The sequence below is a fragment of the Eriocheir sinensis genome, chromosome 37 (assembly GCF_024679095.1).
Source record: "Eriocheir sinensis breed Jianghai 21 chromosome 37, ASM2467909v1, whole genome shotgun sequence".
Lineage (NCBI taxonomy): Eukaryota > Metazoa > Arthropoda > Malacostraca > Decapoda > Varunidae > Eriocheir > Eriocheir sinensis.
In genome coordinates this window covers 11,089,071-11,106,196 of record NC_066545.1, presented here as the reverse complement: position 1 = coordinate 11,106,196, position 17,126 = coordinate 11,089,071, and the positions used below count along the sequence as shown (strand labels likewise).

At 40.0% G+C, this 17,126-nt stretch overlaps 2 protein-coding genes across 10 annotated transcripts in view; both read left to right on the top strand.

The window, feature by feature from the left end:
* The first annotated feature begins 219 nt into the window (after positions 1–219).
* On the top strand, positions 220–15,776 carry LOC127008193 (ankyrin-2-like). Of its 9 annotated transcripts, none has more exons than XM_050879885.1 (15): positions 220–348; positions 1,899–2,096; positions 2,820–2,886; positions 3,569–3,717; positions 3,936–4,090; positions 4,348–4,496; positions 5,785–5,942; positions 6,541–6,609; positions 7,186–7,492; positions 9,047–9,453; positions 10,071–10,350; positions 10,774–10,832; positions 11,990–12,280; positions 12,391–12,906; positions 13,184–15,776. In XM_050879885.1, the coding sequence occupies exons 3-15, from the start codon at positions 2,820–2,822 to the stop codon at positions 15,029–15,031; spliced, it is 4,455 nt and encodes a 1,484-aa protein (XP_050735842.1). In that variant the 5' UTR covers positions 220–348; positions 1,899–2,096; the 3' UTR covers positions 15,032–15,776. The 9 variants fall into 9 exon arrangements, with proteins under 9 accessions (XP_050735842.1, XP_050735839.1, XP_050735846.1 ...); XM_050879882.1 differs by having other exon boundaries at positions 267–422; XM_050879883.1 differs by having other exon boundaries at positions 279–429.
* A 332-nt stretch (positions 15,777–16,108) lies between these two features.
* Positions 16,109–17,126, top strand: part of LOC127008192 (centrosomal protein of 135 kDa-like) — an 82,358-nt gene continuing 81,340 nt past the window's right edge. The window contains exon 1 of the mRNA XM_050879880.1: positions 16,109–16,306. The gene's annotated coding sequence lies outside the window, so the exon portion shown is untranslated. The remainder of the gene's footprint in view (positions 16,307–17,126) is intronic.

Below are 17,126 nucleotides of genomic sequence, written 5' to 3'. Positions count from 1 at the left end.
AAGAGTGAGAGAGAGAGAAAGAGGAGAAATGATTGATTATCAGTCTATCAGTCCTCGATCGAGAGAGAGAGAGAGAGAGAGAGAGAGAGAGAGAGAGAGAGAGAGAGAGATAACGTTGCACAGTCTTGACATGATGTAAACGAAACAAAATGAAACTGATTGAAACCTAACGACACTCACGTTTGGCAGCGTTGAATTCCTAGCAATAAACAGGAAACTTGGAGAGCAGAAAGAAGCCTTGTGACAGGAAGTATACCCTCCACAATGTCAAAGTACTACATACGGCCTATTGTACGACATGGAGCGCCCATAATAACATCTACGAAGATAAAGAAGAATTAAGGAATTGTTAGTGCACAGCGGCGCCCATCCTCTTGAGTGCCCCGCCCTCATACGTATTTAGCCCTCCTTTGGTGGTACAGGTAAAGAGTGTGTATCGCAGCGGTGGTGAAGAAAAGTTGGGGAGACATTAATTTATTCCCGCCATATAATGTACGAGTGATACGAAGACCCAGCACATTCTACTCCCATCATTGTCTTATAAAGTGATACCCAGTACGTATATATCCTCCTCTTCACCCATCATTGTCTTATAAAGTGATACCCAGCACATTCTCAACACCCATCGTTTTATAAAGTGATACCCAGCACATTCTCTACTCCCATCATTGTCTTATAAAGTGATACCCAGCACATTCTCTACACCCATCGTCTTATAAAGTGATACCCAGCACATTCTCTACTACCATCATTGTCTAATAAAGTGATACCCAGCACATTCTCAACACCCAACGTCTTATAAAGTGATACCCAGCACATTCTCAACACCCATCGTCTTATAAAGTGATACCCAGCACATTCTCTACTCCCATCATTGTCTTATAAAGTGATACCCAGCACATTCTCAACACCCATTGTCTTATAAAGTGATACCCAGCACATTCTCTACACCCATTGTCTTATAAAGTGATACCCAGCACATTCTCTACTCCCATCATTGTCTTATAAAGTGATACCCAGCACATTCTCAACACCCATCGTCTTATAAAGTGATACCCAGCACATTCTCTACTCCCATCATTGTCTTATAAAGTGATACCCAGCACATCCTTCTCTACTCCCATCATTGTCTTATGAAGTCTGCACATCCTCCTCTACTCCCATCATGCATTGTCTTATGAAGTGATACCCAGCTGCACATCCTCCTCTACTCCATCATCTTATGCTTTGGTGTTATTATTATTGGAGTGACAACCAGCATATCCTCCTCAACTCCATCATCTTAGGCGAGTGATGCGAAAACAGTTCGGAAGAGCAACATTCTCTTCTTATTCCCATCATATCTTTGACAAGTGATACGAATCAGTCACAGCTGCGAGATAAATGAAGTGGTATTGAGAATTAGCCAGCAGGATAGAACACGCAGTAATGGATTTAAATTAGAAAAGTATAGATTTAGGAGAGATATAGGCAAGCATTGGTTTAGTAATAGGGTGGTGGCCTGGTGGGGGAATGGAATAGACTCTGCAATCACATTGTTAGTGCAGGGACGATAGCTTGTTTTAAGAGTAGACTGGATAGCTACATGGACGAGGATGACAGGTGGTAGTGAGGTGTGGGTGTAGTAAGGAGACGGTACGGAGCGTACGCCCGTACCATGGGTAAACGAGGATCAAGCCTCTACCTGCAATCCCTGAAACTACACCTCACCCATCGTGAGTAGTGGTGGTGGTGGAGGGCGGGGATTCTGGAGCTGCCCTGTGTTGGCCACTCGGCCTCTTGCAGTTTCCTTATGTTCTTATGTTCTTATGATATATTGGCATCCCTGTCCACAGGCGCAGCGCGAGTGCCTCCTGCTCACCCTACTTGATCATATACTTTTTTTTCTTCTTATATAGACAGTCTTGAATGTCCAGAAAGAATGATGGACCTGTGACTGAAACTGATTAGAAATTTTGGAGACCTTTTACTCGTCTGGATCTCGAACAACATCAACGTACGTGTAGTCAACGTGTAATGATGTTGTGCTTCCTGACTCCACACTGGCTCAGAGGAGCGGTTGACTGGCTGTGAGTCGACTTAATCATTAAAAAAAGGTAAGACCATATCCTGGGGTCATAGCGCGTGTGTGTGAGTTTGTGTGCCACTCGCTCGCGACATTTTTCGTTAAGACTCGGTTATCATTATCTCCTCTTTCTCTTCTCATATTTTATAGCGATGGTGGTTGTAGCTTCATCGACATGTCTTTCCTCAAAACTGAAATCCCTCAAGCTACATATCACTTGTGTTGTTCTTAAGAATGATGTTAAAACATATCTATTATTATTATTATTATTATTATTATTATTATTATTATTATTATTGTTATTATTATTATTATTATTATTATTATTATTATTATTATTATTATTATTATTATTATTATTATTATTATTATTATTATTGTTATTATTATTATTATTATTATTATTATTATTATTATTATTATTATTATTATTATTATTGGTGTTACTATTATTGGTGTTATTATTATTGGTGTTATTATTATTATTATTATTATTATTATTATTATTATTATTATTATTATTATTATTATTATTATTATTATTATTATTATTATCATTATTATTATTATTATTATTATTATTATTATTATTATTATTATTATTATTATTATCATTATTATTATTATTATTATTATTATTATTATTATTATTATTATTATTATTATTATTATTATTATTATTATTATTATTATTATTATTATTATTATTATTATTATTATTATTATTATTATTATTATTATTATTGTATTACAGATGGCAGCAAATTCATCAGAGGCAGAAAGGGGCGGTGACTGTGGCCTCGCTGGAAGGAAGCCACTCAGTAAGTCTCGTCCTGTTGCATTTGCTCCTTGGTTCTTCAGGATAAGCAGGCCCCCACATTCCAACAGTCTTTTGCTACTGATTGCTTTGGCATCAGGGGTCACTGCAAAGTAAGAAGTTTAACTGAAGGAATAAGAGAACTGAAAACTCTTTGATGTGTAAATGACTGTTCTTTTAGTGAGACTAGTGACAAACTACAGCTTATGAAACACCCAAACAGGGAGATCGAGTCTATCATAAGGGCTAAAGATGAATAAGAAAAGAAAACTCACAATATATTCAACAATCATGCTCTAAGTGAACAAACAGTTATCCAAGAGGAAGGTCTAGAAACAGTAAATGAATATGTGTACCATCTGCTTCATATGCCTTTGCAAATGAACCATCACTTCTAACTATACACTAAGTTACACTTCTTGCACACTCCAGTTGGTTCCTCCTTCATCACCTTCTCATGAGTTTTTGAGCAAAGTAAGTAGAGTAGCTCAAGGGCACACACATAAAGGCCCACTAATCACCCCTTTCATTTTGTACCCTCCACACCTACATATTTGCGTGTGTAAACTGTCTGTCATCTCATCTTCTTATAGTTACAATGTGTGGGCTGATTTTTATTCACTGGATATTTAACTTCATTATTTGAATCCAAGACTGTCACCACCATGCCCTTCATCCATCCACAGTACCTGAGAACATAAAGGATGAGCTAGACATGGTATACCACTTCACGGAGGAGTTCAAAAATCGATATGGTGAAACACACATGCCAGCATTCAAGATAGCGCATCTGGAGAGTATCCTGACAAATGCTAAGAAGGGTCCAGTAAGAGAGGTGAGTGATGATTATGTTTTGGGAACCCCATAAGAAAAAAAGATTAAGAAAAAAAAAAAAAAGGAAATGAGTTGCTTTCCTATTCTGATATTGTCCTCTCTACATCATCATAAGATTTAATGTTGAATCATGACAGCCTTTCTAACCTGACTGGCAGAAGAGAAAGAGAAAACTGAATAGTTCAACTCAGATTCAAGCCTGTTTTCTGATCTTTCCAGAGAAAGCCAGTTGCTGTATATCTTCATCACGACAACAGTACCTTGTCTGATTTGTTCTGCTCGAAGGGTCTGTGCTCTGCTGATGTGGTTACCTATTTAAATAAAAACTTTGTGGTGTTTGGTTGGGACATGACATCTCGAAAGATCAAAAGGAGGTTTGTAAAGCTGTTGGTATTTTTTGTTGTTATATCTATCTGTCTATCTATCTATCTATCTTAAGCCCACTCATCTCCACATCCTCTCTCACTGTTTGGTCAACCAATGGGTACATGTAGAAAATTATTGAATTAAACTCTGGATACTAGCTGTCACACTTGCCTTGTAGGAGGTTTTTACCCACCCAATCTTATATGCCCATCAGTATCATGTATAACAATGAAAACAAAGACAAGAATGTTGTACACTTTTTTAGGATAAGGCAACCACTATCTGTACATGTGGGGTACTCCCTGGCTGTGAAAGTGAAGGAGCTGACGGAAGAGCAGCTGCCATTGCTATTGACCCTCACTTTCATCCATACCAGCTGGGGCGTGGATCCAAATGTCATCTCATATATAAATGGTGGGTGAGAAGATTTTTTCAGTGATGCTTTCTGTCTTCTCACTCACATGCATCTTTTTGTGTTTTCCATTCTATTTTCTCTCATCTCTCTCACATGCATCTTTTAGTCTTTTTCATGCTATTTTCTCATCTCTCACATGCATCTTTTAGTCTTTTTCATGCTATTTTCTCTCATCTCTCACATGTATCTTTCAGTCTTTTTCATGCTATTTTCTCTCATCTCTCACATGCATCTTTTAGTCTTTTTCATGCTATTTTCTCTCATCTCTCACATGCATCTTTTAGTCTTTTTCATGCTATTTTCTCTCATCTCTCACATGCATCTTTTAGTCTTTTTCATGCTATTTTTCCTCATCTCACTCACATGCATATGTTTTGTCTTTTCTGTTCTATTTTCTCATGTTTTATACCATTTTATTAATGTTATGTTTCTATTAGTAGTTTCCAGACCAGGAATTGCAAGAGTTGATGAAGAGAAGTTAGTGCTCATACAGACTCCTCTTGCACTGTTGGCTTTAAATGGGTTTTGACTTGGAGACACTAATGGCTCCATTCCCACTTGGGGACACATACTGAGGATTGGTTACAGTTCACACTCATTATAATCTATATTTTATTCTAGTAAATGCTGTTTGTGTGTGGTTTAGTGGATTGGGGGAAATTTTCCATACAAGAATACAATGAAGTTTTCAGGGGCTGAGGAACCTCCCATATGAAAATAGGCTGAAACATCTAAACTTACGTTCACTAGAGAGACAAAGAGTGCGGGGAGATCTGATAGAAGTATTCAAAGGGTTACAACAAAGGCGATATAAGTAAAGTACTGAGAATTAGCCAGCAGGATAGAACTCGCAGTAATGGATTTAAATTAGAAAAGTATAGATTTAGGAGAGATATAGGCAAGCATTGGTTTAGTAATAGGGTGGTGGGGGAATGGAATAGACTCAGCAATCACATAGTTAGTGCAGGGTCGATAGCTTGTTTTAAGAGCAGACTGGATAGCTACATGGACGAGGATGACAGGTGGTAGTGAGGTGTGGGTGCAGTAAAGTGACAGGGTACTGGATGCGTGCCTAGTACTGCCGGTATAACGAGGATCAAGCCTCTACCTGTAACTCCTGTAACTACACCTCACCCACCGTGAGTAGCGGGGGGGATTCTGGAGCTGCCCTGTGTAGGCCACCCGGCCTCTTGCAGTTTCCCTATATTTTTATGTTCTTATGTTCTTATGTTTTTGTCATTGGTTCTTTTAAAATTAACCACTATATTCAGTGCTTTATTATTCCAGGTACAAGCAATGGGACTGACATTTTGAACTGTTTGATACAAACAAAAAAGGTGTTTGATGACAACCATGTCATTGCATTGCAGAGGCTGGAAGAAAAGGAATGTAGAGACTCTGTTTGGAGTATTCCTTGGAAGCATGTACCACAGGATGAAACATTGGTATGTTTTCTTTCATAAAATCATGTGGAAATGCATACTACAATTTTTGGTTTATAGCAAGTGACATCATAATCACATGATCATAAGGCATTCATTCTTCTATTTTATATTTTTCATAAGTATATAATTTCTTTATCTTTGTGTCATTTGATACTCTTTTGATCACATTTTGCAGAGGAAGAAGACATTTACTGTGGTTATTGGGCTTCACAAAGCCTTGGGCTACAGTTCACCTGCCAAAGCTGTGGAAAGTCACCCACTGGCTCTCTCGGCTTTTTATATTTATTTATAAATGTGATGGTTACTTTTATATGTCCATGTAGATCAAGACTTGATTGAACAAACTGGAAACTTGAAAGTGTCTATATTGGAATAGGAATTTATTATAATTTTCTTATATCATGCATGAAAAGATTAGCCAGATACTGCTGACAGTTTGAAGTCAATTTGACTGACCCATTAAGCATGTTTTGTTTCCACTATTTGGTTCAGTGAGTGGGTTCATGTCAAAACTACTTCTACTTGGGTGAGCATGCAATGGTTATATTTTGCATTGCCACATGAATATATTTTCATAGAGATATTTTTATATTTGCAGGAACTGGAAAGGAAAAAGGAGGATCAGGAGTCCAATTCTACACTGGAAAGCCAGAAGAAGGCACTAAAGGTATGGCATTTTAGACATCATCAAAACTACAAGACTTATCAAAGATAACTTAATCAGTTTATGAGTCAAGAAGATATAGCTACACTAATTATTTTTAGAATTAATATATATAAAAAGAAAAAGTAATCCATTATATATGCAGCTCAATGAAGCAAATAACACTCAAATAAAATGTTCATAAATCAAACTGAAAAGCAAATGATCATTTGGGCTCTATGTGTATTGCATTGAATGAATGAAGAATGGAAGAGGAGAGATATTAATTTTATAAATCTTTCAAGGGATGAAAGATAGGGATTTCAGGTATTGATGAAACAAACCTCAAAAGTTGTTTTGCTTTGGATAGGTTTAGTGCTCATGAAAATGGGTTGTAAGAGGGTTATGAGGAGTGGTATGGATAACAGTTGAAAAGGAAAGAAAAAAAGATGGGTGTGCAGTATTGGTCTCCTGAAGAACAAGACAGGTGTAGATAGGCATGGATGCTATTGATTGAAGAAAATATAAATGACATTATAAATAAGTTATCTGTGTGCATTTGCCATATATTAGATGTTGGGAAGAGATTCTGTGTTGCAGGAACTGGAGCAGATTGTGAGTGATGGGAACCTGGTTAAACTACATGCCATCCGTGACCAGGGAGGTGACCTGTCTGGATGTGTGACGACACCCTACCATGAAAATATGACGATATGCCTGCTGGCCTTAGCAGCTTGGAATGGCCATACCCACCTGCTGGACACTCTCATTGAATCTGGCCTCAGTGTGGAAGGCAGTGGCTCTACCAACTGGACGCCATTAATGCTGGCTGCCCGGAAGGCCCATGAGAAGATGGTGGAAGAACTGCTCTCTCGTGGTGCCGATCCTCTAGCAAGGGATTCAGAAGGTATGTACGTTTGTAAGAGTTACTGATAAGACATTGTCCAGTAATAAGTTATATGAATTTATACTTTGTACTTAATTTCACCAATGACAAGCATATGACACTCATTTTCTATTACTGTGTAATGCCAAACAATCATTTAGTGATTAAGAATCAGTTACATTTATATTAGCAATGTATACGTATTATAAATTCATTTACAGTTTCAAGTGTCACAAGAATATACACTTTGATTGTTCTTCAGGATGCATATGAATATTAATATTTTGCACTTCTTGAAGCCCATGAAGGGGGCCGGCCGGTCGAAAACGACGAAAATCGGTCTAAATGAAAAACTGAGAAAAAAATTCCTCGGCTGCGTATGCCCTTTGAGAAACTTATGACGAAGTTTTTCATTAAAATTGGCATTACCTTTTTTTTATGGTCATATAATGGACCCCCCATGCATCAAACTCGACATTATGAAAAGTACTGGGCATGTAGTACATCGATTATTACAATTATTTTAGAGAAACATGTTACCTGTTAGTGACATCTGACATTTATCCTTCTCTATACCCCGGCTCACACACACATACAGCCTCAGGGGTGATCTGAGCTTATAAGAGTGAGGTTCAAGAAAAAAATTCTAAAAGGAATAGGATGTAAGAATTAAGGAGAGATCCAAGAACATCAAAGGGAAGAAGAAAGAGGTGACATATGCTCCAGAAGCATTCTGAAACAAACCCTGCAACAATGAGTAGCTTGGCAGCCATGACACCCCTCCTTTGTGAGGTAATACCCTGCCTCAAGCTGAGGTGGGGGTGGGGGGGGACCAGGAGCACAGATGTACACTATTTTATGCCTGGACATCAAAATATATGACTGAACATGAAGACATATCTTTTTATATAACATTACAAATAAAAGAAAGGATAAATGCCGTGATATCACTTCGCTATAATTGAATGTTACGCATTCACTCAAAATGTAAGTTATGTACCTTTGCACTTCAATTTCTCCACCATTTTTCAACAGATTTCAATGAAACCAACACCAAAACCATGCCTAGACTTGTAAGAATCAAACTATAGCAAGTTTTTTTCTCGTATATGAAGTGACTGAATTATGGTGTATTTATGTCTGAATTTTTAGGGGGAAATTATGACCATGAAAGTTTGAAAATTTATATTCCGCAAACTAATGATTATTGATACAATATCTCACTATACTTTCATTGGCCTAAACATGGTTACTGTACTATAGCAATTGTTCCCTTGTAGAGCAAATATCATAGTAGAAATAGCCTTTTCAAAAAAACCTCAAATTTTCAAAAAATTGTCATTGGTAAAAAATGGAAAGGTGATAGATTGTTTTTTTGGGCAAAATCTTGTGCGTAGGGTGTCCCTTACATCTGCTATATAAATCGTGACAATAACCTATTGAATAAAGAAAAAAGGGTAAAAAACGGCCGGTCCCCTTAATGTGAAATGTCCTTGATAACTTCCATACACATTTGTTATAATTTACAGAACAGCAGAATTTATTCTAAAAACATTTTTATTGTTTATGTTGCAGGAGCTGTTGCTCTTCACCATGCTGCTTTCTGTGGCCACAGGCAATGTGTGGCTGCTTTGATTCCTGTCACCCCAACCACCATAGCTGACAGTGAGGGTCGTACCCCTATCCATGCAGCCAGTCTTCGAGGTCATAAGCATGTGATAGAGGATTTGAATGACAAAGGATGGAAACTTGGTATTGCAGATTCAGGTGGCAACACAGAACTTCATATGAGTGCTTGGTTTGGCTCCCTGGAAGTGGTGGAGTACTTGGTGGCAGCGAAACTGAACCCTTACCAAAAAAATATGCAGGGACTCACACCACTGAACTTAGCAGTGCGTGAAGGTCGCCACAACATTGAAAGTTGGTTCATGAAGAGGCGAGGTGGCTCTTCACTGAAGCTGTTGCATGCTCATGAGCTTATAGTATGTATTTCAAGTTTCATTTTGCCTTTACATATGCTATTCCTATTTGTTCACAGCATGCAATTGTGTTGGAGCCTTTTGTGAAGGTTCGGGGAGGCTGGTCTTACAACCAAACTTGCCTATAATTTAGGTTTGACCAATTAATCACGGTTATTCTCATATGTTCCCCATTTTGAATATGGAGGCTGTATTTTCTGATCTCCATAATTTGCCTTTACCTTTATGCTTACTATTTCCTAAATAGGTGGTAAGAGGTCTGCTTTTTAAATCTAAGAGTTCCCTTATATTGCATGCAGAAAATTCTCACCCTGACCAGCTGTCTCTTTTTTTTCCTGAGACTAACAGTAACATCCCATGTATTTTGATATCTTTGTTAAGGGATTTTTTAAAAGTTTTATGGAAAACAGGGTATCATAAAAAAAAGGGTTTTATTGTAACTATTTAATTGTGTCTAAACTCTATTGCTCCCTTACCTTCCTTCGTATGCATGATGTTGCATAAATGACTGACCAAATGTTTCACATACTTGCTTGAGGACATGTCAATATCAAGTGTGGCAAACGTTTAGTTCTGTTTTTATATTTTCTTGAATTTTCATAATTGTATGTTCTTTACAGAAGTCACAAGAGGAGAATGAAAAGGACAATTATGAGAGTTTCAAAAAGTATGTGAAATATGGTAATGTTGCAGGGATTGAAGAAATGAAAGTAATAGGTGATGCTCACTTGATGGACGAAAGAGGCATGACCTTCCTCCACTGTGCTCTAGAGGAAAATTATGTCAAACCTTCAGTTGTTGAACAGCTCCTTGATATGGTTCACCCTCATGTAATGACCTATGATGGCCTCACTCCCCTTGATCTGGCTAAGAAGAAGCTCAAATGCAATGAAGGCACAAGTAAGTACTTAGATGATGAAAATATAACTGACAGTGGGTAGAGATTTGTTGTTTGTTTTTACGAGAACCTGATCATTCTATTCTAGTTTAACTTTCTGCTCAAAACTTCAAATAAAAAATCAGTAAAATCTCAAAGAAACAAGTTATGCAAGTATCAGGATTGGCCAAACCAAATTCAAAAGTGGCCTCTGTTTGACTGGCTTTCACAACTGTTCTGCTGATTGTGTTTGGTGTTGAGAAAACTATTGTTTTTGTAATATTACCAGTGTACGTAGATTGTACTAACTGTACCTTCAAAGAGAACAACTATTTATGGGCCATTATGGCTTTCCTTCAGGTCATAACATTATTTCATGGCTTGGCTTGTAGATTACTAGCCATTTTTCAAAAGTTGTCTGAATCTTGCTAATTATTGCTCCACAGTCTCCTACCCCCTGTATGAGGAAGCAATATCAATCTTGGAGAATCACCAGTGTTCAAAGGTAAGACATCCTCCTCTGAACCTCAGAACAACTTTCCACCAAAAAAGTATGCACACCTTCTTACAAGCAAGGCTATAGGTCACTCATTATGAATTGTGCCATTGTGCCCCCTTATGTCTGATAATTATTTTCTGTACACATTGCCAACTCACATGGGCCTGAGAAAGCTTTAGAGTGTGCCTTGTTGCCAGTGCTTTCTTGGCCCTCCATAATTTTTCTCCACATTCTCCATTGTGATGTGGTAGTACTATAACCAGTCAGGCCCAGTTTTTATGTGTCCAAGGGTTGTGGCACTGTGGTAAGCTGATCACTGGATTGTTGGGCACGAGCTGCACCACTAGGGCTTCCATACACTTTGCTCATGATAGCCAAGTCTAAGGTCTGTGCCACCTGAATTTTGGGCTGATGCTTCAACTGCATGTTCAGTATAATATACCTTGTTGTCTGTCCTCAGCTGAGTAATTTGCCTAATGTCAGCTTAACTTATAACATATTCTTATAATAAAAATTCAAGCTCTTTCCATTATATGATATAGCTTGGTATGGTACATGCAGGTTCATAAAAGCAGATTTTTTCTTCTGCTTTAATAATATAAGAGCGGAGAGGCTTTCAGTCTATGTACAGATGTACAGCAATTTGGACCATCCAGTCTTTTGTGCTCTCTTTTTTGATTGATGGTTGAAGTATATGGAGACAGAACAGTATTTAGATCCAGACATGTAACCAACATTATTTATACATATATATAAGTAAGTTTAGGGTAGGCAGTGGCTGAAGTGGTAGTGTGCTGGGCCCACATTCACCACTTGATGGACGACACGGGTTCGAATCCCCACGCTACCACCTCGGATTTTTCAGTCACTGCCAAGTGGCTTAAAACTACCCACATGCTGTCCTGAAGACCATCCATCAACCTGGACTCTAGAGGAAACCGTCCAAGAATCAAGAACAAGTTCTGGGGGGCAGCATGAGCCAAGAGAAGATGGTGCCACTATAAACACTTGCCTGCGCCATGACGGGCTGGGGCCAAATACCATCCAGGCCCCTCAAGCAAGCCTACCGGTGCAAAAAAAAAATGATATGTACTGCAGTAATTATTTTCATTATCCCCCTTCACCTAGTATAGTGTTTGTGTCTGATAATTCTCCTTCCACAGGAAAAGGGTTCTCCTGAGGAGCTGTACACAAAGCTGCTCCAAGTCATCTGTGAGGGAGACAATGTGAAGGAAGTGTCCCGTCTCATGTGTGCTGGAGCCCCACTGGAGCTAAATGGGGATTTTCCCAACTCAGCGCTGCAGCAGGCCATCATTCATGACCGCTCTAAAATCGTCAATCTCATGTTGGCATCACAGGCATCCCTCATCCCATGCACACAGGGCCTCAACTTGCTGCAGCATGCTTGGTATTCACCCAACACTTCTGCCAGAGTCTACTTTGCCATCACTAAGGTATATAGTCAGGCTCAGGCAGAAATTAGTGCCTCACAATGTTTGAGATGTGTAATTGTGTCCATAGTTAGTCCTTAAATTGGTAAGTCATACTACTTATCCCTTCTCAGGCCTTCTCTAGGGAGCTGAAGCGAGAAAGAGACCGACTGCCTCGACACACCAGTGGGCTTCGGTATGACCTTACTGAATTGATAGAAGCTGTTGATGGAGATGCTCCATGGGAAGCCTGCTGGAAGATGGGAAATTCTAAAAAAGAAAATTTGGGAGACAAGACAACTGCTGATGAGGGAGCTCGATGGGAAGCCTGTTGGCAGAAAGGAAGTACTGCTAAGAAAAAAAAACTTGATGAAAGGACGACAGATAAACTAACTTCTTTTATGGTGATAGCTACGCGTGCCAACTGTCCACTCATTGCAAGTTTCCTGCAAAGGGCAGGGGCTTGGTCCTACTTTAATGCTGCAGGCACCACTCCACTGCATGCTGCACTGAAGACTGGCAACCTGAACCTAGCGGAGACAATGGTTCGGAACCTTGGAGCATCATTGTACATTCCAGACAGTGAACACAGCCTTCCAAAGGATATTATAGGGAAGATGGATGCAGCTAAACTTAAGAAGCTTGAAGAGGTAACTCAACAAATATCCACACATTATTTATCTGTTCTTTTAGTACACCTTCGTATCCTCATTATTCCTCTAAATAAAATTTTCATGGAGATCATGTATAAAACATTAAATTATCAGTAACAAATCATGGAAACCATTAATTGCAGCTTGCCTGTGGAAGTTGTTCTTTATTTTTAAAATCTGACATTTCATTGCCATTGTTAGGGATTTACATGCATGTATAAAATATTCTATAAAGCAAAAAGATAGTATAAGCAATGCTTTTTTCTGTCAACAGGAGGTATACAAAAGGGAGAAGAGGAAGCTTGAGAACCTAGAAATATTCACAAAGGATGAGAGCGAAAAGGAGAAAGTTCGGATGCTGCTGGCTCTTCAGGAAGCACTCTTCACCAAGTACACCGGCAACACTGTCCATCCAACACCAGGGAACTTGAGTAGCATTGACCAAGAAGCAGGTGCTTATGCTATGTTGATAGCTTCTAGAAGTGGCCTGCAGCAGTTGCTGCATTTACTACTTGTTATGGAGTGCCTCCCTGCAGATCTGGTGGTCGATGGGACTGCTGGCACCACAGCTCTTCATGAAGCTGCTTCCCATGGAAAATCTAGAAGTGTTGTCCAACTTCTCCACAGCTTAGAGAAGGCTGCTGTTGCCAGTAAGCATAATGTTGCTGAGGCCAAAGCCTATAGTGGCCATGGGCATTCTGTGCTATGGAAACTAAACAGGTACAGCCCATTGCAGCCAGACAGGTATGGCCAGACAGCCCTTCATCTGGCAGCAATGTTTGGTCACAAACACACCTTGGAACTCTTGGTTCATTTTGTGGGAGAGGATCCTCCCTGTAGGGCTGGCACAACAGCCAAGCAGATCCTTAGCAACTTCACTGGGTACCTGAAGCGCTACTTGAGATACAATGACAAAACCAGAAACAAGATTACACCTCTGGATCATCATGATCCTGACGCACTGCTTAGCAAACTCCTTTGTGCTGTTGACCTTAATAAGCTTCCTAAAGATGCCAAGAGGGCTAATGTGGACATGGACAGTGGTGAGGCCAGGCAGGTGAAAGATGCAGTGCTCAAGGCAGTAGGTGTCATCCTTGGCCGTGTGGTGATGGCTGATGACATGTATCAAGGCCGACTAAGGTTGGTGGGCAGTGCACGAGATGGCTCAAAGCTTTTTGCTCCTGATGAATTTGATATCAATGTTGTCATCCCAGCAGCTGATCGAGTGAACATATCGGTGGAGCAGGAGATGGATGCCTTCAAGAGCAATGTCCTTAAGATAAATGTGGAGACAAACAATCCTCATTTGCAGGGTAACCGCCTGATGGGAGACTTGTTTGGCCTTGTAAAGGAAGTTCTTACAGATTCCGTCTTGGATGATGATAGATTAAGTGTGGTGCCTCCCAGCCTGACCAGAACACAGGTGGGTGTATCACTGGCCCTGGCCTGGCAGGGGGTTGAGTACCCTCTTCTACTGGTGGGTGTAGACCTAGTACCAGTGTTAGAGGTGCCATGGCATGAGGCTATTGTTAAGCCTGATGCTCTTACCCCACCAGACAGCCATTACATGCATGTCAGCAACACCTCGGATGGGTCGTGGCGCTGTAGTTTTGCTCTTCTAGAGGCAGAGGTGCTGAGGCAGCTCTCCTTAGAAGAGCGCTGCATCCAACTGTCTTGCAAAATGTTGCTGTATCACCTCAAAGCAGAGCGCTGGATGCCTCGAGAGATCAAGGCCTTTTGTACATGGTGGAGTGGCCGATCTTTTAACGTACCAGTGCCAGCAGGGTTTTGTCTCAAGAGTTCCTTTTTTGGAGCGCTTGCATATAAACGTAAATACAGATTAGAGTGGTCAGAGGGGGATACAATCAGGTGGATGCTCTTCATCTTTAGGAGAATGTGCTTGGTTGAAGAAGAGTCTAACACCTTCTCTCCAAAAAAAGTTTTTGCTTACTTTGGAGGAGATTGTGAGGGGCCCAAGTTTGGAGCAGGAGCACCTGTTATTGCAAAGTATCTCAAGGGGAATGGTCTGAAAAAAAAGTACATCATGCGCTCCTTCAGGCAGCACCTCAACTATTGGATAAACACTTTCTTGAAACTCATTCACTTTCCTAATATGAGATAGGAAGCTGTATCGCAACATAAGCAGATATACAGAATATGTCTGAATAGTCAGAGCAATGGTAGTTAAAATTCAGTGCCTCTCTTTGGTCAGTAAGAGGAGGGGAGCTGATAAAACAATGCAAAGAAGGCTCTATTCAAAAGAGGATGTGAGTGGAGCCTTCTCTATGCCTCTCCCTGTCACTGACTTCACAAAAAGATGTCAACTGTGACTGCAATGACTGGATCTCAGCCCTGCTCCTCCCTTCGTGATGAGATGGCACAACACTTAAAGAAATTATTCCTCTGAATATGAAGCTGCTCCACCTTGTAGATGGGCAAACCTGGAGAAGAAGAATCATACTCCATACAAGGGTAGACAAGACTCATATATAATTAACATTAGTGATGATACAAAGCACTTCATCTCAGTTAAGCTATTTTAGCAAGAGATAAATTATGAAGTTTCCAGTTGAGATTTTAAGTTCATAATAGACCGAGAATGTTTGATGTTAAAGAAGGAGGTTGCTGTGTGTTATTGAAGAAAAGGGGAAATGTTTGGAAGGTTATGTCAAGTTGAAAAGTGAAGAAATTAAGTTTTGAGGCATTGAAGGACAGCAATATCACTTCTGCCTCATTCTAAAAGAATAGCATAAGTAGGCAGGCATTCTGTTGCATGTAGCCTTCTGTTGCATAATTCTTGCTGAGTTGTTTTTCCTGTTGGAAATTGTTGAGTAAGAGTTATTGGCATAATAAAAAAAATGGAACAATTTGTTTTAAAAGAGCATAAACAAATCATTGCTGAACACCACTGTGTAGAGGTTTAAGTGTAGAGCAGTGACTTCAACCAGAAGGAAATTAGATGAAAATAAAGAGAGAGTGTTGTAGGAGGGTAAATTATAAATAAAATGTGCCAGACTCAAACAGCTGGTAAAAGGATGAATCTGTTAGGAGAGTAAGATCACCAGTAGAAAGCCTCTTGCAGAATCCATACTAGTGTGATACCTACAGAAATTTATCGTCAAGGATTATAAAAAAAATCTCTCTCTCTCTCTCTCTCTCTCTCTCTCTCTCTCTCTCTCTCTCTCTCTCTCTCTCTCTCTCTCTCTCTCTCTCTCTCTCATTTTTATATATGCACGGTTAGCTGCATAAGAATATTCCGCCCTAACCATGGTAAAGTGACAAACATTGCGCCGTTGTAAAGGGAGACGTCACCCTCGGCACCACCATGGAGGCCGCCTTGTTGATGTTTGAATTTCAGGTGTTGCGCGATTTCCTCGTTTCTGCTGTACCAGCGAAGGTAAGGTGTGTTGGATGGCGTCACCGGGGATAAAGAGATGTCTCAGTTTCTGCCTGGGTAATTACGTGTGATAGGGTTGAGATACTTTTACAGGAGCACCGCTTACCGGGCTTTATTTTTGTTTTTGTACTTGAGCTGCATGATTTACTTTAGTTATATTGGTTTATATCGCGTATTATTAGCACAGATGACTGAAGAATGGCGTGCCCAGTGTTGTGTAAAGGTGCGTGTCTCACAGCCAGGGCGACCCTCCGTCGCTCGGGTCCTGCTGACCCCTGTTAAGACTTACTCGGCCTGGCCCGGGGCGTGAGGCTGCACGGGGCTGCTATTTAGGAGACTGGGCAGTTTATTTCAGGGAAACAGACAATTCCTTTCTGTGTTAAACAGGATGCTGTTTCACGTGGGAATAGCTTCATCTGTGAATATGAAAGCATTATTGTCAATTTGGCGATAGCCTTCTTTGGTTACTATCCTTAGCGACAATAAATTTAAAGCTTGGGGCATCTGTAATATCTGTGCTTGTCCTCAGTGCTCATCTCCGTCACATTATATTAAGCCTGTGGAAGGTTATAGCCCATTATCCAAGGACTCCTGGCCAGTGTGACATCCAGGCTGCCTTAGTTTACCTTCCCTAGGTTTCCCCAGGCACCTGTTTATTGACCAGCCCAAAAGGGAAAACTAACAGCTGAGTGGGCTGCACACCGACTGCCTGAAATGGGATTCTAACCTAGGCCTGCAGATTTGTAGCTAGGCATGCTAATCTCTACACCATGGAGGTAATAGACTACTATAATAAAATAGTTTATGGCAACAGGTTTCT